Source organism: Sminthopsis crassicaudata, chromosome 1 (genome assembly GCF_048593235.1).
Source record: "Sminthopsis crassicaudata isolate SCR6 chromosome 1, ASM4859323v1, whole genome shotgun sequence".
Lineage (NCBI taxonomy): Eukaryota > Metazoa > Chordata > Mammalia > Dasyuromorphia > Dasyuridae > Sminthopsis > Sminthopsis crassicaudata.
The window spans coordinates 545393368-545414518 of record NC_133617.1 but is presented as its reverse complement, the minus strand read 5'-3'; the positions used below and the strand labels follow the sequence as shown (position 1 = coordinate 545414518).

General features: G+C 35.0%; 1 protein-coding gene across 6 annotated transcripts in view; it reads left to right on the top strand.

Annotated features, from left to right (window-relative positions):
• The first annotated feature begins 1390 nt into the window (after positions 1-1390).
• The window catches only part of ZNF608 (zinc finger protein 608), a 235697-nt gene continuing 215936 nt past the window's right edge, over positions 1391-21151 (top strand). For 2 of the 6 annotated variants that reach the window (XM_074281950.1, XM_074281955.1), the window contains exons 1-2: positions 1392-1657; positions 4899-5985. In XM_074281950.1, coding sequence (XP_074138051.1) covers positions 5077-5985 — 909 coding nt within the window. In that variant the 5' untranslated portion in view covers positions 1392-1657; positions 4899-5076. The other 4 variants (XM_074281956.1, XM_074281953.1, XM_074281957.1 and 1 more) reach the window with 4 other exon arrangements.

The window sequence follows — 21151 nt, the reverse complement described above, 5'->3', positions numbered from 1 at the left end:
AGACCCAGACTATTACTAAAACTCTAATATCCTTTTCCTTTAAAGTCATATTAACTGGGATATTGGTATTTATCTTGCATTATGAAGTGTCAGTCATACAGTAGATAAAAATACTGGGACTGGAGTAGGGACACCAGAGTTCAAGCCCTGCCTCAGATACAATTAGCTGAGTGACCCTGGGAAAGTTACTCTTGATGCCTCAATTTTTTTTAGCTGTAAAATGAGGATAATAGCACCTCACCTATCTACCTACCAGAGTTGTGAGAATCAAATAAAAATTATTAAGGTGCATTGCTAACCTTAAAGCACTTTATAAATATTGTCTGTAATACTTTTTAAACTCCTTTAAGATTTTTTTTAAGATCATGTATTTTCTGTTGAGATCCCACATGAGAATAAGAAATAGCATCAAGTACCATCCCAATGAAAGGGCTGGAGGGTTTAGAATTTGCAGAGGACTGGCGGCTCTATTCAATTTTAACAACACAGGCCTGTGGGACATTTAAGGGATCTTACAAAATTTAAAATAAATTATTAAATCTACAGGCAGTAAGTACTTTTATGAAAAATGAGGCCGGTTAAAGATAGGAATATGTCAAGAATTTTCTTTTTAAAGAATGCCCACAGCCAGGTGGAAAAGATTTGTGTCTAATTTCTGTGAATTCATGTAGTACTGGTTATATGGTTGCCTGCCTTCACACTTCATTGCTTGCAGATTTGGAGTCTGGAAACAAAAGGGTTTTCACTGCCTTTATTCTCAATTCGATTTTTTTCTTATTTAACCATCGAATAAACATAGAGACGCAAGAAAACATTGGCAGAAAAGGCTCAATGCTTGGAAAGAATGTTTGAAAACAACTAAATCCTGAGTGTGGACAGCAATAGTTGTTTCAGTGATAAAGGCAGTAAAACGGTGTTCCTAGCTTCTTACTGATCAAGTCACTGATTTTCCGGTCACTGGCTAAGAGTATTTTTTCTCCTAATATGACACCATCGCACATTTACCGACACCTTCTGTTCCCAGTGTTTAAGATTTGTTATAAATAAATAAAATGTTGGGTGGAGGATGCCGTAATTGAAATGGCAGCATGATTTTATTTTATTGCAGGTTTTTCAACCCCTATCTAGTATCCTGATACTTGCAAAATAAAACGCTTTTTTCCTAGACACCCCTCCTACTTCCTTTCCCTCTCCCTTTCTCTCCACTTGTCCCCCACCCCCAAGTGTTTTTGTATGTGTGTGTATCTCAACCCTCTACAGTAGCCAAGAGAAAGCATCTAGCCAATCATAGGGCTCGGTTTCATAAAAGCTGGGTTCTGATTGGCCAAATGAGAAAGAGAATTGGGAACAAAGAAAAGCCCCTTTCAGGTATACAGCGAGCTTCTTTTTGCTCTACTCTCCTCCCTCTGTGTATATGTATATGCGTTCAGTTCTGATTTCAATTTTGCAGTACAGGCTTGTTGTATATTGGTGCACAGGGGGCTTTTTGTTTTTTGTTTTTTTTTTTTTAATTTTTTAAAAAAGGAAGGTTTGTGACATTTGATGGTCCGTCTTAATAAATTTATTGAAGATATAATAATTTTAAAAATAAAGCGGCTGCAACAAAACATATTCAATGCAGGTAGAAGGAAAAGGTCAACTCGATCCAATACAGACCGTAAGTACGGTTTAATGGTGTGTATATAGCACGTAGAGGGGATTTCATGCAGGGGAATGTACGAGTTTTATGCGTTGCCATTACAGTGTTTTGCTCGAATTAAAAAAACAAAACCAAACAAAACACGAAAGGATTAGCTTTATTAAGCAGAGGGTGAAACCTCTTCACACAAATTAGGCTTGATCGGGAGTGGGAGGAGGGAGGGGAGTATTTAAAGTATATTACCTTGAGGTTTTTTTTTTTTTTTTCTTTTCCTTTTTTTTTTTTTTTTCTTTTACTAACCAGGAGAATAAAAGTGACACAATTACATACCAGTCTGCATAGTCTCCATTCTCCTACCCCACCCAACCGCCTGCAATTACATACAGAAACAAGTAGCTCCCATGAAGAAAGATCTTGGGAGCTACAGAACGAACTGATTTTTGTCCCCTGTCACTTAATAAGGGCCGAATATTTGATATTGTGCTAAGGAAAACACTCGTTACAAGTAATGGTTATTCGTATTTTTCCACCTCTTTCCAAAAAGCCAAGAGCAACCCGCCATTAAACAACCAAAACCCACCCCAAATAAATCCACTAACAATCACGGTGATGTATTTATTGCAGAAATTAGTCTAGAAGCTAGCAAATGTTTTGCTTTTACCCATTTCTCCCTCATTTTCCCCCTTCCTGTTTCCGTTCCCCACCCCCACCTCTTCTTAAACTACTACAAATTGGAGATAAGTTGAGGAAAGGTTTATAACGTGTTTCTTTAAAACATATGCTTTGCCTTCGTGTTCAGTACATTTCACTCATTCCTAACTTCAGGGATCTTGTTCTCAGAGAAATGTTTCACATTCATAACTTGTAGCTGTGCCAACAGTGGAAGGAGGAGGGTAGAAAGGAGGAATTGGAGACGAGAGGTGGGGGGAGGGGAAGAAAAGGGAGGAGGGAGGGAGGGAGGCAGGGAGGGAGGAGGGAGGGAACAGACTTTAAGATTTTTTTTAAAGACCAGATCAGTATTTTCTGGATACGCTTGTCACCCATTTTTGTTCTCACGACAACCAATTGAGCCCTTGATCCTCACGTGATGTGAAAGGCTTGAACTGTAACAAAATCGTTCCTTTTAGATGGTTGGTTGTTGCTAACTTGCCCATCCCCCACCTACATTTCCTGCAGACCAACTCTTTACCTTCAATCCATCAACAATTCATTACAGCTTTTAGGTTCCAAACGCCAGCTAATTAAAAATACGAAGCCAACCTCCGAGACCATCAGACTAATGCAGTAGGGGGTGGGGTAGAGGAGTGCAGGGAGAGAAAAAATAAATAAAAGGGAGATGCGCCATTTGCTGCAACCAGAAAAACCGTCCTGAAAAAGGTCGCGTTTTTCTTTTTGGACTCTAATTACCGTGTTACCACATGACCGATTGGCTTGAATGACAGTGGAATTTTCCTTCTCCTGGACATCACATGGAAATTTTTTTTCCCCCTTTATGTTGTTAAACATAAAACGGGAAAAGACCAAGCCCCCTTGTGAACAAATGTTTTTATAACTGATTTATCAGATCACTGAATCATTCACCCAGACCCTCTTCTCCAAACACCCCTCCCCCATCCCATCCCTTCTTTCCTCACCCCCTCCCCACCCTACCCCCCTCCTCAAGTTAGTTCAAGAAACAAATCTGTCAGGACGGGCGAAAAAAAATGCCACTTCCCGACTAACAGGAAAAATCCAGCCAGATTTTCAGTCCTTTCTTTCTTCTTTCCTTTCACTAATTTGTCCTGATGTTAGCACATTCTTTCTTGTTATGAACTGGACGCCTGTAGGTCGGTTACACGGGATCATTACTTACTGATCACGATGACTCAAGGCTGGAATTGAAGACGGAATGTTAAGTTGGGAAAACTTTTTAAAGCCATTTTTTGGCTATCATTCTTGATGCTTGTTAAGAAGGGAAAAAAAAAAAAAACACCCTTGGTGCTTCTGTTCTGAATGTGAAACATTATCTTCCAGCTGTACAGTAACATATTTTTTGAGGAGAAAAGGACTCCTTATGCGTTTGCCAAAGGGGAGGGGAAGGAATGGAGAGAGTGTGTGAGTGTGTGTGTGTGTGTGTGTGTGTGTGTGTGTGTGTGTGTGTGCTGGGGGATAATGTTATCGAGTGATTATTCTGACTGAGATGTGTTACTTGGTTTCTGCTTCTTGATCATTTGATGTTTAAGTAAAATGAGGCACAGGATTGTTGCAGAGACGAGTGGGGACAGCATTGTGAATTGCTGGTCTAATTAAAAATGATAAAGGATTAAAGGTAAGCAATATGTGTGTGTGTGTATATCTTATCTATCTCTATATGGTATTTGACAATCAACTGTTTAAAAAGGGGGAAGATCCCTTTAAAAACCATTTTAACTGATCTTTGTCAAACACACACTCATTTGCGGTCACCGAGGCCACCTTGGTGTAGATCACTTAAAGGGTATGTCTTAATCAGTTTCTTATACAGTCAGTAATACTATATTTAACCGACTGAGCAGTTCTGTGACCTAGGAGGAGGACTCCGGCTTCTTTTAGATGTTACATTTACTAAAGGACACCCATTCTTTGTTTCAGCAGTTTTCATTCCTGAGGGCAAGCACATACAACACAAAGGAGGTGTGAGGGATTTGTAGAGGAGTTGTTGGTCCTTTTTTTGGATATTAAATTTTGGAATTAAAAAAAGAGAGCCTAGGTTTTTTTTCTTTTTTTTTTTTTTTTCTTTTTAGTTTTTGATTAAGATTCAGGGGGAAATTTAGACCATCCTGAAAATGAATTTTAAAACTTCAAGGGTAATTTTCTTTTAAAATTAAAATTCAATAAGTCCAGGAAGGGTTAGGACTGTTGTTTCCTCCCCTTCTTTCTCCCAGTTATTGTAGGTATTGTGCAGACCCTAAATTCATTTTTTTATGTGTATGTATGTGTGTGTGTGTGTGTGTGTGTGTGTGTGTGTGTGTGTGTGTGTGTGTGGTTGTTCTTAGCTTTCTGGAAATGAATCAAATTATTAGAATGTTTTTTAAATAGATTTTTTTTTTTTAATCTTGGGCATATTTGCCTATTTGAAAAAACAAAACCACAGAAACCTATTTTGGACAGTAGAAAACAGTACATGAGACACCTTTATACCTTACCCTTCTATCCCTTACTCCCTAACTTCCCAATATTAATTGTATTGTATTCTGGTAACACCCAGACAAGAAATATTCGACTTTTCCCCCCCTCACAGGAAAAGATGAACCTGGACTGAAGGGTATAGACCCGGGACACATACCTGGGGCAGGAAAAAGAAGTGGAAGAGAAGACTTTTTTTTCTTTAAGAGAAAGCCCGGTGGAGATAAACGAATGTCCCCTCATCACCAAAGGAAAGTTCATCGGATTTTCATTCTAGAAATCTTGTTTTCAGGATGTCAGTGAACATTTCCACTGCAGGAAAAGGTGTGGATCCAAGCACGGTTGATACTTATGACAGTGGTGATGATTGGGAAATTGGGGTTGGGAATTTAATAATAGATTTGGACGCTGATTTGGAGAAGGACAGACAGAAATTTGAGATGAATAATTCCAATAACAGCACTAGCAGCAGCAGCTCCAAGGATTGTGGGAGTTTGGCTTCCAGTGGGGCTAATGCTACCACCGTCTTAGCTGATGGCCTAAAATTTGCTTCTGTTCATCCCTCTGCTCCCCAGGGGAATTCACACAAAGAGACCAGCAAATCAAAAGTGAAAAGGAGTAAAACTTCTAAGGATGCTAATAAATCTCTGCCTTCTGCTGCCTTGTATGGGATTCCTGAGATCAGCAGTGCTGGTAAGAGGCAGGAAGTCCAAGGGCGCCCTGGAGAGGCAACTGGCATGAATTCAGCACTGGGTCAAAGTGTGAGCAGCAGCAGCTGTGGCAACCCAAACAGCAATAATACCAATACCAGCACCAGCACCACTATTGTTGCCACAGGGGCAGCCTCTTGTGGGAAAAATAAAGAGGAGAAAACAGGTAAAAGTCAGAGCAATAGAGGCTCCAAGAGGGATAAGGATGCAGGGAAATCCAGGAAAGACAAGCATGACCTGCTTCAGGGCCATACCAATGGCAGTGGTGGCCCAGCCCCCCCTGGGGGGCACCTGTATGGCTTTGGGGCCAAGGGCAATGATGGCGGGAGTCCCTACCACTGTGGGGGCACTGGGAGTGTCACCTCCTCCACTGGAGGGGAAGTTAGCAAAAATGCCTCGGATTCAGGGCTCTTGGGGAACTCTATTTTGGTAAAGAAAGAAGAGGAGGAGGAAGAGAACCACAGGCGAATCAAGAAACTGAAAACAGAGAAGGTAGGACCAGTCACTTTCCTAGATCTTCACCTTGTATACCTCTCTGTTTGTTTTTATATGGGTTCCTTTACCTATGTATAGCCATAAACTTTGTTTGCCTTTTGACCTTAATGACATTTGTATTGTATTACCATTATTATTATTTAATAACTGAGTGAATTATTTACTTTAGTTCTTTATAGCTAATGATGTTATTGCTGCTGTTATGGCAGCAGTGATGACTTCATAAATGGAAGTATGTGTGTCAGTGTGTTTATTGTGTGTTACAGAGAGGGAGGGAGGGAGAGACAGAGAAGAAAGGAACAGGAGGGAGAGGAAAGGAAGGAGAGAGGGAAGGAGTGGGTGGAGGAGGGAGGGAGAAAGAGAGAGAGAGTGTGTGTTAATCTGATTTTCTCAGAAGTAGAAAGAAGTTCATTTTTCTTCTGCAAATGGGCATCTGGCCAGTTTGTAAGTTGGTGTGTTTTTTAATGGGACTGAAGGCTCATGAGCCCACTTAACTTTTTCCATTTAGTAATATGTCTGCTGTTGTTTCCTTGGGTTTAAGGGTCCTTCCCTTGGAAAGATGTGTTAAGAATTCTAATTTGTATACTTTAATATTTATTTTAACCTCCTGTAATGGAATTTTGCTATAGATTCTATAACCCAGCACAGATTTATTTCTCCCAGTAATGCTCCAAATGCCATGTTTAGTGTACTGTTTCATAGAAGTAAGTTAAATCCAGAATGAGGTTAAACACTGTGGCATCACCCTCACCAACATATTGTTTTTCTGTGTAAAACTCCCTAATGGGAGGGACACTTTTCCTCTTGATTGGTTTGTGACTACTTGGATTTCTACCATTTACCAGCTGAAGCTGAAACTGAAGAAATGAAATGAGACAGGCAGATTGGGGTGTTATGTTGTGTTCATGACATAGGAAAAATAACTAAGTGATGTCTAGCAAAAAAAAAAAAAAAAGGGGAAGTGAAATGTTGAATTTGATCAGTCTGGATTATACACACAAATCAGCATCCCCTAACCATTATGATCTATTTTTTATAAATTTATCTTAATTTCTTAATTAGATTGCATAGATAAAGCCCTTAAAAAAACCTATCCCCTTTATTGTCTGGGAAATGAGGTCAGTCTCTAATCCTACTGAATTCAGATCATCTTTGTTGAAGAGCAGAAATTGCTCTGTCCAGAGGATAGAGGGTGTTCCCCTGTATTTAGTTGGGAGTAGGGGTGTGTGTCATAGTTTATAATGAAATGCTAAAAGAATTCTATAGGTTGTGATTTGCAAAAACAAATCTACTGTCCTGCTGTTAGCTTATGTCATGATTATCTGGAGATATTCCTAAAATTCCCACTCTTTTCCTATCTCTTAATTTTCAGGGCATGAATAATGACAGTAAAATGTTTGTTAATTATTAATCTGCACAGTAACTTCTAGATTTCTATTGGAAGTAGAATTTGAGTATTTAAACTGACATTTTAAAAATTAGGCAATCCTTTTGCTTACCTATGAATTTTCTTTCTTTGGTGTTAGGTTTTGAAGTGAAAATTGTAGAGCTACTTATTAGTGTGCAGAAATTTCACATAAATGCTTCTTTTTTCAAATTAATTGTATGAATAGTATTTAACTTTGTAAAATACTAACATTTTAAAGTAAATTACTAGTCCATTTAGCATAAATTTTAGCATAAACTTGTTCTAATACAGTTCTTCATTTTATTTGAAAGGTGTCCTCAAATCTTTTTATTAACTTGGTACAGTAGGACACTTACTTTTTGTTGCCAATTGTCTTCAAATTGCAGTTCTAATCTGCTTTAACCATCTAGATAAATTGCTCTAATCCAGTCTTCACAATGGCTGTGGTTAAAGAGTCAGAGGCATTTGATTGGATTCAGTGGCTGCCTGGAATGTGGGAGGTGCTGCCCTTTTGCATCCCCCTTAGCCTTTTAATCTTTCAGCCAAATGTTCACATTCAACAATTTTGTTTAGCTGGCAATGGGGACATTTCTGTATCTCAAAGACTGCTGTCATGGCAACAGAGATTAGAGTGTTAGATGCTCTAATTTTTTAAGTTTTTGTGTTCTTTTCTCAAGTCACAGAGGAAATTACATGAAGGATTAAATTATTACTATATGTGCAAGTCATCATCAATCAGCATAATGTCAGTGTGATAGATAATTTTGTATAACCCAACTTGTGAACAAATATGCCATTTTATGTTGGAGAGAGAGAACACTGTTTTTATTCATTACTGTACCTTGTTGAAATAATAGCTGCATTTCCAATGCTACCTTCTGCTGTTGGCACACCGTGACTTCAGGGAAGGCTTCCCATGGCCAAATTGTGTAGTGCTAGTCGTTGTCTATCAAACTGCCATGTTGGCTTAGTGTCTTAAACAACACCCCTAAGGGCTTCCTCCTTACCCCCGTAGCAGAACAAGTTTTTAAAGAATGTTTTCCTCACCTTGGCACTTGAAAGGAAAATTCTGTATAATAGTACCTTTGGAAGCATTTTGGGATCTTTGATTTCTGGCAATATTAATTAAACTTCAATCCAAAAAATATTATATAATAAGAAGAATGGATTGTATAAAGATGGAAGAATTAGGATTGAAAGAGATAGCTTTCGCTTGTAGTGAATTAAATGTTGATACTTTATTTTAGAAAATCATCTGTGGGGAACTGAGTCCCTAACATCTTGAGATTAAGATGTAAATATACACTTTGGATGTTGAAATGTAGAAAATTAACTACAACAAAACCCCGAGTGATAGTTTTTCATTGTAAATAAAAACTGAAGGGAATAAATTATTTATATTTCTTCTGATGGCAGATCTCAAATATATTCATAAAAGTAACTGCCACTATTAGATGTTCACAGGATACTTATCTATTTATGGTCTGATTATTTGTTTGCCTCACCACGGAAAGTCATGTAACACATGATAAATTATATCTTATTAAGCACTGGCTGTGACCTAGTGATTCTTTTATGCTGAAACTGCAAGTATGTTGTAGAAGTCTTTCTTAATATGTGAAGCAAAGTAAAAAACTATTATAATGCTAACATAGCTGAACTATATTCATGCAGTCCATTTTCTTGTTATGCCACTGGGGACATGTCTGAATAAATAGATTTGATCAGTAGTCTAACAGCTCCTAGATTTGTAGTGTTTAAACTGGCCTTACTCCTTCCTCCTCCCCCTCCTCCATCACCTTGAAGTACAAACAATAATAGCTTCCTATTGTGGGTAAGAAATATCTTCTTGCACAAGGTTATGAATTTAACTTCTAGGGCACTGGAATATTCAGCTTGATTAAATGAGCATATATGCACGTTTGTATATTTAGATATAACATATTCTAATGTATATGTATATCAAATAATTGTAGAGTACCAAAATATAATTTTTTAAAAGACTTCTAAAAGGAAGATAAATGATGAAAAATGTAAAAAAGACCCCAAATCCTCTAGTTGTATCATATCTTTTAAGGGAATTAGTCTGCTATTATTACCAATGTCTAACTCATTTTCCATGTAGTATTTTACCTTTTTATAAAAATTGATTTCTGAATGTTGTCTTCCTTAGATTAGTCCCTAATTTTTTTGAGGGTTATCAGTAGTTAACATTTTTTCCCCAAAGCTGCTTTGTGTGTGTGTGTGTGTGTGTGTGTGTGTGTGTGTGTGTGTGTGTGTGTAGTGTGAGCAGTTTAAGAACATGCCTGGGTTAATAGGAAATATGTTTTTCAAATTGCTATTTCCCTTCCCCCAAATTCTTCTTGGAGAGGGCAGTTTATCCACTGTGAAATAAAAGGGCAGAAAGGTCACTTGCTGTAATTAAAGAACAAATGCCATTGTTGTTTGACAGCAAACTGTTTTGAAAGCTACATAAGGGATTTAGCTGTTAAAAACATTGATAACTCTGGGTGTCCTAACAATAAGCAGTGTTCAAGGTTCTTAATTTTCTATAGTCTCTGCTAGTACTGTGACAGTGCTTGTCTGAGACCGTGTGAATAGGTGCTGCCCTTTAGCTAAAGGAAGCTTTTCTGAGAAAACCTTTGAACACTGAATTTCCTTCTTAGCCAGTGTAGCATTTAAAATAATTTATGGTTGTGTGAAAGATTAAAAAGTATACATTTTTGAGTTCATGAATTTAGTTTATATTACTGGAAACAGCAACTATTTTTGGGGGGGGGATTAGTTATTTAACAATTTTTAATTATTTGTACTATGCAAATAAGAGGGAAAAGATTGATTTCCCAAATGTTATGTTAAGACTGTTATTCATGTTCACTTTGCTGCAAGACTAAAGAAATTATAGGTGTATATAAAGACCTCTTTTCCTCCTGCAAAGTAGCATTTATAGGTAAGTAAATTAAATGCATGTTGAAAGGAGTAGGGGAAAAAAAATCTTACAAGCTGCAGAGGTGTTCAATAACCAGATTCAAACACCATGGAAAATGCCATCTGTTCTTCGTTTTTTAGTATAGAAACGGGAATTGAATATCTGAAATTTGCTTCAATTTTGACTTTGTATGTTTTTTTAATTTAAAAAAGTTCACCTGGTACTTCACTGAAACTTTTAAAATTGCAATAATATGAGCAAGACTGTGAAAACACATGTACCTACATTTATTTTAACCAGTTCCACTTTTATTTAAAAGACTTCCAGAAGTTCTGTCATTGAGCAATTTATAACTGTGATTCACTTCCTTCAGGCAAACACATTGAAGGGGTCACTTCTTCAAAGATCTTACTATTTAAAGCCCATACCTGAATTATTCTGTCAATTTTCCATCCCTTTTCCCCATGGGAAACCATTTTCTTCTAGGATGACTCCAGAAAGTTCTTAGCAGTTACCTAATTTTATGTGATAAAGCTATTGACTAAAATTCTGTATCATAGAAATTTCTGCTATTCAGAACCATTGCATATAGACTTGTCCTTTTATTTGTTACTTTGGGGTTCTGGACTCTAAAGAAATAAGATTCTTGACTAAAGGACCTGTATAAAACACCATACTGTCTTTGTTTGAGCTCTTTTATTGAAGCTAATGACTGGTCTTGTGCCTTCCTGAGATAAATGACATTATCTCTGAGTGGGCTGACAGGAAACAGACATGTTAATGGTGAAGCTGCAGGGAGGATCAGCTCTAGTTCTGACAAGAGTAAAGAAGAGGCCCCTGGTTGTGATCATTAACACATAATGCATTTTTGCCTTTCCTAAGAGACCCTTGATAATTGGAAAGCTATTTTAGCTACAAAGCTCTTAAATCATAAATCTACAACTGATATCTGTTTATACTTAAAATTAGTATAAAGTATGTTTTTTGTTGACAAATTTAAGATCTTGGTTTTTAAAGATGATAGCAGGCCTGAGCCATACCTAGAACAAGCTCTATCCCTTAACCAAAACTCTTTGTTTTATACAATACTGCTTATTGCCTTTATCATACCTGGAATTTAGTCCATTCTGGCAATTTATGTTTGTAGTAGGAAGACTGGGATTAATTGAGTAATTTTTTTTAATTTTGAGAATCTTTTTTTAAAAGGAAGAATAAAATGGCTTTTTGATATATGTTTGAAGTTTATTTATTTGGTATCTTGTGTGTGTGTCTGTATGTTTTTAAATGATTATAATTCACTTTTATTAGTGATGTAGATTATTCTGAGCTAGGATAATTTCTTTTGACTATGATCTGAAGTGGTATAGAATAGATCTAATGGTATAGAACAGTAATATTGTTATGTTGTTCTTACTATTAATCACAAATTTTCCATGGTAATTATGCTATGGTGTACTATTATATAGATTCTGAATTCTTTACCTTTGGTTTTTAATTAAAAAAAATTTTTTTTTCCCTGTTTCCTAACTTGGTTTCTCTTTATTTTCCTTCTTAAAATAATAATCAGAACTATTACTTATAGATTAATCCTGTAATATGACATCACAAATGATGTTTTTACAGGGTTTATTATTATTTCTTAAACCTACCAAAGTGTTTTTTGGGGGATGGGAGAGGATGTGACTTTTACTAATGGAATGACTTAGAAACCTGATTGGTATTTTGACATTCCAAATACATAGACTTGTCTTTGGCATTATTTGATTGAGAACTGCAGTAATCACAGATGAGAACATGTAATTATTTTTGATGGTTTAAAAAATCCATAGTAAAATTGATTATGGTTTGGTAGCAGGACAGATTAAGAGCACCAGTTTGGAACTGCAGTATCACAGCTGAGGTTCACACCAATGATGTTCTCTGTTGCAGTTTTCTTTTAATTCAGGCTAAATGGTTTTGACCTGGAACAAAAAGCGTTTTTGCAACTGACGGAACGGTTGTGAAACTATTAAGAATGGATTGATTAGCATTTGGGTTGTTTAAAATGTTATTTTCTGGACTAAAAATTAAGAGAAAATTAAGAGGGTGGGAATTGACACTTTACCCTTGAAGTAGTTATGTGTAAATTGTTAAATTTTGGATAGGAATAACTTTGGTAATGAATTAAAAGGAAATTTTACATGTCTCTTTATGTTTTACAAGTATATTTTATAGAGCTAAAGATACTTCAAAAATATGTATTAATGCTCATGTTTGATAGGCCAGTGTTACTAAAACCATTAGAATCATCTTTTTTTGGTAAAATGATTGTTTTCCTCTGTAAATCTAAAACAAAACTTGGCCTTGATAATAAGTAATATTTTCTCCATTGTACTCAAAAGTATTTGGCTTATGTGGGAGAGAAAGACATTGATTTGATATGATTTTTTGCAAAAATAGTTGAGTGGTGAGTTAAAAATGCCATTTTATATCTCTTTTATTTTTTTGTGTTTTGATTCTTATTCACAGTGACTATTTTAGTTCAGCTTCTGTATTTTTGTCTCTTGGGAATTTTTGTTGCCAGCTAAAAACTTAAGAAAAATGTGCCTTTAGGGACATCTAAGCATATTATAATAATAGTATATGAATGTGGCTTTTATAGTTTAAAAGAGCAAATAAAAGTATATTGATTATATTTTGTATTGTACATAATAGTTTTAGAAAGCTGATATTCAGTTTGTGGAATTGGCTTATTATGTTAACCAGAGAGCAGATGGCATCATGCCACAGATGTATAATTTTACTTAAAGGAACTTTAAAGGTTTTTGATGTCTTCCCCTCCCCCCTCTTATTTCCCTAATGGCTTCTTTTTATTGAAGAGTAACTTGAGGAGACCTGGTAGCAATTTTATTGCCTTCCCATGACAGATTGAAATAATAGCTTGGTCACCGATTTTATATCAGTTAATGTGATTCTGGTTTTTATCATTGTGAATTTTCTTTTAAATACATTGTGTGTGTAGTATGTATTAAGAATTGTTACATACATCATTTAGCAACAGAATACCAAATTCCAATTGGTCACACTTTTCATATTCCTAAAAGTCATTTTTCACTCTTCTAATTAAAGAAAATTTCTGCATTTGGGCTTTTCCCTAGAAACCCTTAAGCACTTTTGGCCCCTCAGGCTACAGAGTACAGTCTGTGCTTTAAGGCATTCATCTTTACTGCTGAATTGGTATATAGGTTGAATTTTAAGTTTTTCACACTTAACATCCCTACTGGGTTAGTGCATTGTCTGTGATGGGTTTTTTTTTTTCCCCTATGCCTTAAATAGTAAATCTTTTTATTTTAATTGTAAAACTACTCTTTGTTTATGTATTTATATTCATAGCTTCCCCGGTTTTCACCTTCAGCATCAGGAAGAGTCAAAAACATCTTGCAGCTTTCTTTTCCAAGGTGTACAACAGCCAGACCAAATTATTCTTGGATTTCCTGTCATATTCTTGGCTGATTGTTGTGCATGGCTCATGTTAAAATCAACAGTAATGTTTGAATTGGAAGGTCTTTGGGTTTTCATTCTTAATGGAAGACTGTTTATTTGTGTGTGGTTCACCACAGCACATGAATAATACTATCAAATATGGGCTTTATATAGGCTTATGATTGTAGAACAGCAGTGGTACTTTAGTTTTATGTTTTGGAGTTTTTATTTCTTCATTCTTTTGTGATGGAAATAAAATTAGAAGTAAATCTTTGCTGTGAAGGGGAAAATAAGCACAACAAATAAAAGCTGCCAATTAATCCAGTTCATAAGTTAGCAGTGTGGTGGCCTTTTGGGGGGCTTATTAAAATAGATGGAATCTATGGGAAGGTTACAGTTTAGCTTATTTAAGGTATATGGAAGATAAGCAGAGCAGTTTGAAAAAAAAATAAGCTTATTTAAAAAATTTTTTTTTTTTTATTACCTCAATCATGATTTGGTGACAGTTACTAAAACAGTTTTTTGGGTTTGTGATTTTATAACAAAATTCATGTTTTGCAACCTGTATGCATCCTTATTTCTAATTTAGTAAAAATACCATGTTATCAAATTATACAATTGGAGTGAATGGGTAATTTGAATTAACCTTGGTATTACTTGTCCCCTTCCAAAAGGGAGAAGAAAGTGCTCAACAATTTTTAAAGCAGTAATTGAACTTAGAATCAAACTACGTTTAGTCTATTATCTACATTTACATTCCTTGCCCAAATCCTTTACCAGGTTTTCTTTCCCATGATGCTGCAGCAGATGCCAGACACTGAAGTAGAAATCGAGCAGCTGTTTCCATTACACCATTACTATATTATCCCCTACAATCTTCCTTTAAAAAAAAAAAAAAAAAAAAAGCTTTCTTCCATTGACATATGTATAGTTTAGTTTTTGTATCTCCTGATCATCACATCAGTAGCTAGCAATTTCTTTTATATTTTGTTAGTTGTTTTCCTACCGTTAAAGAGCCACTGGGATTGGTGTGCTTTTTGTATTTTGTCAGAATAGCTTTTTTTGAACTGTATATGCTTTTTATGTTCAGTGCAGAGTAGCTTTTTTTGCACTTATTCTTCCCTTCCCCCCACTGAAAATAATAGTTTCATAGCTCTGTGCTGTTATTGCTGAGATATGACTGAGAGAACCACATGGAGTACAGTGAAGCTCATTCATTTTCATCTAGTACCCGTTTATTGCCTTGAGCACTGTAAATCTGTCAGCTCTTCACGTTGCTTTCACCTCTTTCTTCATTTGCTCTAGCTTCTAGTTTGACAACGTTCCCCTGAGGCTGAATTCTAATCTGCTTCCAATTAGTTGCAAAATGTGACTGAAATTTCCACATTATGACTGCTGTTTTACTTGCATGCACACATCCAGAAACAAATTAATGCTCTTGAATATTTATTTTTTTTGAACCTTGGATATACTGTAAGAAGAGTTTACAACTGTTGGAGTGACTTCCAAGAACTATATTTTTATCAAATCCAAATACTACATTGGAGATTAAAAAAATTTTGTCAGTGATTTTCACCTTCAGTAAATCTCGCCAAAGATTATCTAAAATATATTACATGTCAAAATTATTCAGTAACCTTCCCAGTTTTTGGGAAAAAACAAAAACATTTATTTTGTGCCTCACTTTGCCACTTCGGAATCCACATATTTCTTTACAGTGTTTTAGTAGGAACTACGTACATTTATTTTTTTAAGTATATTTGAACAAAAAGACCAATTGCTTTCTCTTAATCTTTTTTTTTAAGAGTTATAATTTTAAAGGGCTTGTAATATTAATCGGCTTGTGCATATATATGTATGTATATGTACATATAAATGAATATACAATTATATGCATAGTACTCAGCATATGTGCAGAGAAATAAGATTAGGATGTTTCTTGTATTTACATGTTTATAAGAATTTGTTATAATTTAAACAATTGTCTGGATTTTGATTTTCTGTTAGGAAACAAGTGACAATCATATAATTCTCAACCAGGTCATTTTTTTTTTTTTTTTAAGAATGGAAATTATGTTCTTTATTCTTGGGGGAGGTGTCACTGACTAGACTTCTGTTCCTTTGCCTTAATGAGATACATAATGATAAATGCCACAGTTGCTACTCTTGGTATGATATTGTCAGCCAGAATGAGAGAAAAGTAAGGCAGTCATCCATTGCTTCTCTTTTAGTCACCAGAGCATAGTGTCACTGACCTAGTATTTGTAGAAATTTTTGGCAGTCAATATGCTCAAGTAGAGTTTTAGTTAAGTTTATAGATGTGTATTTTTAGTTGAGTGTAGTAATGTCTCAATGGATTCTTAGCAGCTACCATAGATTTTAAAGATGCTTTAAGAATTTCATTGATGGTAAATTGCCAAAGTACTAACTATGTCATTTCTAGATGAGATTGGTACTTGTAAATTGGTGTTTATCAATTGCACATTAATGGTTTTGAAAATATTATGTTGGCCAAATTTTTTGTTTGGAAAACAATAAATTAGAATCATAGTTATAGTGTTACAATTTTTGTTGAGGTATAAATTCAGTATTTCTACACTGAAATTGCTTAGCTGATTAAAATACTAATGAATAATATCCTTAAGAATGATCTTGATAATGTTTCTTTTCTCCTTATACTTAACTGCATTTTGATAGAGATATCGAAATTTTAAATATCAGTTTTTAAACTTATATTTTTGTCCATTGTGGAATGCAGTTAGTAATACTCTACTAAATTTTCAAATAACATTGGCCACTAATCATCCTATCATGAAATTACTTTGCCATTGATTCCTTCCTTCCCCCACCTCCCTTCTGACTTTAGGAATCCAAATTAAACTAGACACTAGCATTCGTCTTGCTGCATTTGCAACTTAAAATAAGTGCTTTAAGGGTACACATGAAGTCAAATTGTGACATATTTTGATGAAATGGCTGAGCATTAACACAAGTATATATATATATATATATGTATGTATGTACACATATATTGTTTTTGTAAAAAGTTGAAGTTCATGAGAAGTACTAAATGCTTTTGTTGATAGCTTATACTTTTTATATCTTCCAGATGAGCTTTTTAACCATGTGAGCTCTAAATTATAAAATCTAAGAAGCTTCAATGTTGGACAGCAGCCAAATGGTCACAAAAGGAAATAGAAATGAATGGTTTAATTGTAGAGCAAATCATTTGTTTACAGATTAAGATTTATTTGGTAGCCAAATCCTATGGAAGAGGAGGTGAAAGAATGAACACTAATGTACAGAAGATGGATGTCTGTCTTTGTATTATTGGCCATGTTCAGGGTTTTTTTTTTTTTTTTTTTTTTTTTTTTTTCCTATTCCCTTCTTGCACAAAGAAGAAAGAGGGAAACAATGAATTGTTAAAGGTGAGAATTGTTGAGCTAAGTGCACATCTTTTAAAACGGGGTTGGGGGAGAGAGGTCAGTGTAAGTGTATATATATCTGCTGCCTTGTAAGAAGACTGACATATAAAGGTTCTTTTAGCTAAGGGGCACCCATTGTTGGCAATATGAGCATGCCTCTTTTGTTTATGGGAATTGAAAAAAAAATGAAAGAGGAAATAGTTGTAGAGAAAGCCTTTGTTAATCTGAGCAAACAATATACTCACTGGAACTTGACAGTCAAAAATGCAATTTGGCCTGTTTATAGAAATTTATCTTCTCTTTCCCCCTCTCAGTTTAGAGTGAGGTTTTTCTTTCAATACATTAATTAGTGGTTATGCTAATGGAGACAGAGGGCCAATGGTTATTGTCATACTGTGGCACAACATTTTTGAAGTGCTTGTTTCTTGGCTGTGTGAATTTCACTATATCATTTTCAAGACTGGCATGATTTAAGAGTGGAATTCAGGCAAACTCCTCGTTGTAAATTGAGGTTGTCCTTTTCCAGGAATGAAGAAATAGGCTTAATTTATACACATTGGCAAAGTATGTCTTTAAATGTTTCTTATTTTTATTCCTCCCCCAATCCACCTATCCCATCCCCCATGAAGTCATTTTCCTGGTAGTCTCCAGTTTGAACTGCTGTTCTCATATACTCTATCATTCTTTGTAATCTGAGACATTCTCTGCTTTTTTCATAGAATTATTAAAAACTTATTTGGTGCCTGATGTTACTCAGCTTTCTATCTAGATTTTGAAAAGGACAATTTCTTCTATAATGTGAATGTGGTCAACTGGTTTTGTACAATTGGTAAATTGAACTTTGATATAGATTTTAAATGACTAGAAACAGCTCTAAATGTTATTCATTCCTTTATTTTTGCCTTAGTTAGAGGTTTATGTTTATTCCTTTGTTTGGGTTTTGACATTATTATGGTAATTCGAAGTTGCTTGCTATTATTGCTCAGATTACTGTACAGATCTTGATCTTCATTTTCTGTAGAGAGGAAGGAAAGAGAGAGGACCTGGAGAGAAATTTAGGAAGTTGGATTGATCTTGACATTTTTTAGTTTTATAGCACTCTTCTATATTAGGTGAGAAAGGGAGGTCAGAATGACCACTTGATCACAGGGAATGGTTTGCGGTGAGTTCTGATGGTTGTAAGAGTTTCAGCTATTAACGTATTCTAAATCTTTATGGAGGCTGGTTGGAGAAAAATTACAAATATGAATGTGTGTATGTGTTTATACATATACATACACAAATACACTGTTTTTTTATTTAGCCCTTTTCTTCCTTCCTTCCCAGGACGGTTGAAAGAGCACTGAATTTGGAGTCAAAAAATCCAAGTTCAAAGCCTGATACTGCTCTGTTGAATTTGCCTCCAAGTTGTCTTGAAGCAGTCACTTATCCTCTCTTGACCTCAATTTCTTTTTGTGTAAAATGAGTAGGTTGGACTAGATGATCTAAAAGAAACTTTATAGCTCTTTGATCTCTTGATATGTCTAAGTCTATTAGAGAAAATTTTGTTTTTGTATATTTTTTGTTGTGGAGAATATACCAAATTCTTGCAAAAAGTATATTTTGATAAAATAGGCAATATTTTAGGAGTTTATTAAACTTTACTCTATGTTCGCATATGAAGTAAGGCCTGGAACTGGTGAAATAATTGAAGAAGCAAGAAATTTTTAACAGATCCAGTCGAATTAAGAAAAATGCCTAGTATATGTAGGGCAGTTTTAAATAATCTCTAGCACTTCATTAGTACGATCATATATAATTACTTCAATACAAGGTGTTGTAAACATTATTATTATTTTTTTTTTTGGAGGCCGGGGGTAAGTGACTTGCCCAGGGTCACACAGCTAAGAAGTGTTAAGTGTCTGAGAGCAGATTTGAACTCGGGTCCTCCTGATTTCAAGGCTGGTGCTCTATCCACTGCGCCACCTAGCTGCCCCCTGTTTTAAACATTCTAAGGATTTACCGGCCCTCCAAAGTTTTCAGTGCTGTTGAATTAGAAACCAAACCAAACCAAACCCTAAACTGAAGCTTTAAGTCTAAGTGGTTCTTAGTGATTTGAAGGACATTTAAAAAAATTGTAATGCAAGAAATCCATTGTAATTTTTGACAAGAGGAATAATGAAGAATTGTTTGAGAGGCATCAGTCTATGTGAACTGAGCACCTTTTCCCTAAGAGAGGTTTTAAAATAAATTCCAATTAATGTTTTGTTGTTGTTGTTGTTGTTGTTGTTGCCTCTGCAAGACAAAAGAGATTTTTCATTGTAGGGGCTGTTCAAAGTGATTTTTGTCATCCAGCCTATATAAAGATTTAAGTTTTTTTAGTTCTTGGCATACATTAAGAGCTGAAACCCTTTGGATCAGTAACATGTGAAATCATGAGCACAATCTTTCATACAAATTTTTTTCCTTGTAGGAACTTTTTTTTTTTTTTTTTTTTAATTTAAGTGGGAGCAAGTGTAATTGCCAACATTTAGTACTCCTAGCAGATAATCCTGTCCAATTTGATAGTAAAAGGATACTCTGGAATATCAGCAGTTGTTTATCCTTGAGGAAATGACCTTAGTTAAAGCATTTGCCCATACTAGATTTGAGTTGGTGGAGTATGTAGTATAGTGAGTCTTTTCCCCCCCCTATCTCTTAATGAAATCTGAAGACAATAAAGAAGTTTAATGAATGAAAAGTACAGTTTAAGAAAGTCAGTAATTTTTTTTTCTTGAAAAGCACATACAATGATATTCAAAAACAAATACCAGCCAGATTTGTAGAAGTCATCTTCCACTTTTTTGAATGTATATTATATATATTAATATACTGCTTTATGCTTTTGAAAAATTATTTATAATAAACACAATTTGAAAGTAGATTATTGACATTTTTTTTTAATCTTTTGTCATTTAATTCTGGTTTATTTTATCTCATTAACGGTTGATTCTAAGCCATTTTAGAATCTGTCAAAGCATTGGGGCATAATTTTCACTTTCATATCTAGAAGTTGGATTCTCAATTTGTGTCTTTGAAACATACTGGCTATGTATACCTGGTTTTAAGTCACTTTTCAGTGCTCTAGATGGTTCTATAGGTAGAGAAAGTGCTGACTGATCTCCCTTATTAGTAATCAGTAGATATTGATCTATGATGTGCCAGGCATTGTGCTAGGCTCTGGGGATACAAAGAATTAATTCCTACTTGTATTGACTTTAAGTTCTAATTGGGGAGACATCAATTAGCAGTTTCTTCACTTGAATTTCTCTATACTAAGGAAATCAGGGGTCAAGTTCCTATTCTTTAGCATCCATTATGAAGTAGAGAAGTGTTTTTCTACTTTTGCTTCTGTATTACTTGTGCCTGAATCTATATGTCCAAATGAAGGGATGATTGCAGGGAGAGTGATTCCCTGTGGTAGATATGATTGTAATCCTTGCTTCACTTGTAGGCCAATCAAATTCCAACTTAGTTGTTCAAAAATTCCCAAAAGGAAACTCTATCCTAGGTCAGTTTGGAAGGGAGAGAGAATCTTGGGGGTACTAGTCTTATCTCATACATAAATCATCACATAGGGGAGGCCTGAGGTTGTTCATATTATGTTAGAATGAAATGGAACACTCATAGATAATTAAATAATTAATAAAAGAAGGTTTGCTTAGCCTAAACATAGTGAAGATACGCAAATATATGTATATGTAATGCATATATATATAAATATATGTATATATGTGTGTATGTAATGCATATATATATATATATATATATATATATATATATATATATATATATATACATGTACATACAAACACACAAAATAGCATTTAGCTTCAGTAACGATGGTTTCTTTCTTTTCCATTTTGAAATGTGTTTGTTTGAAATGATCATATATATGATGCTAGGATATTCTGAAGGCCT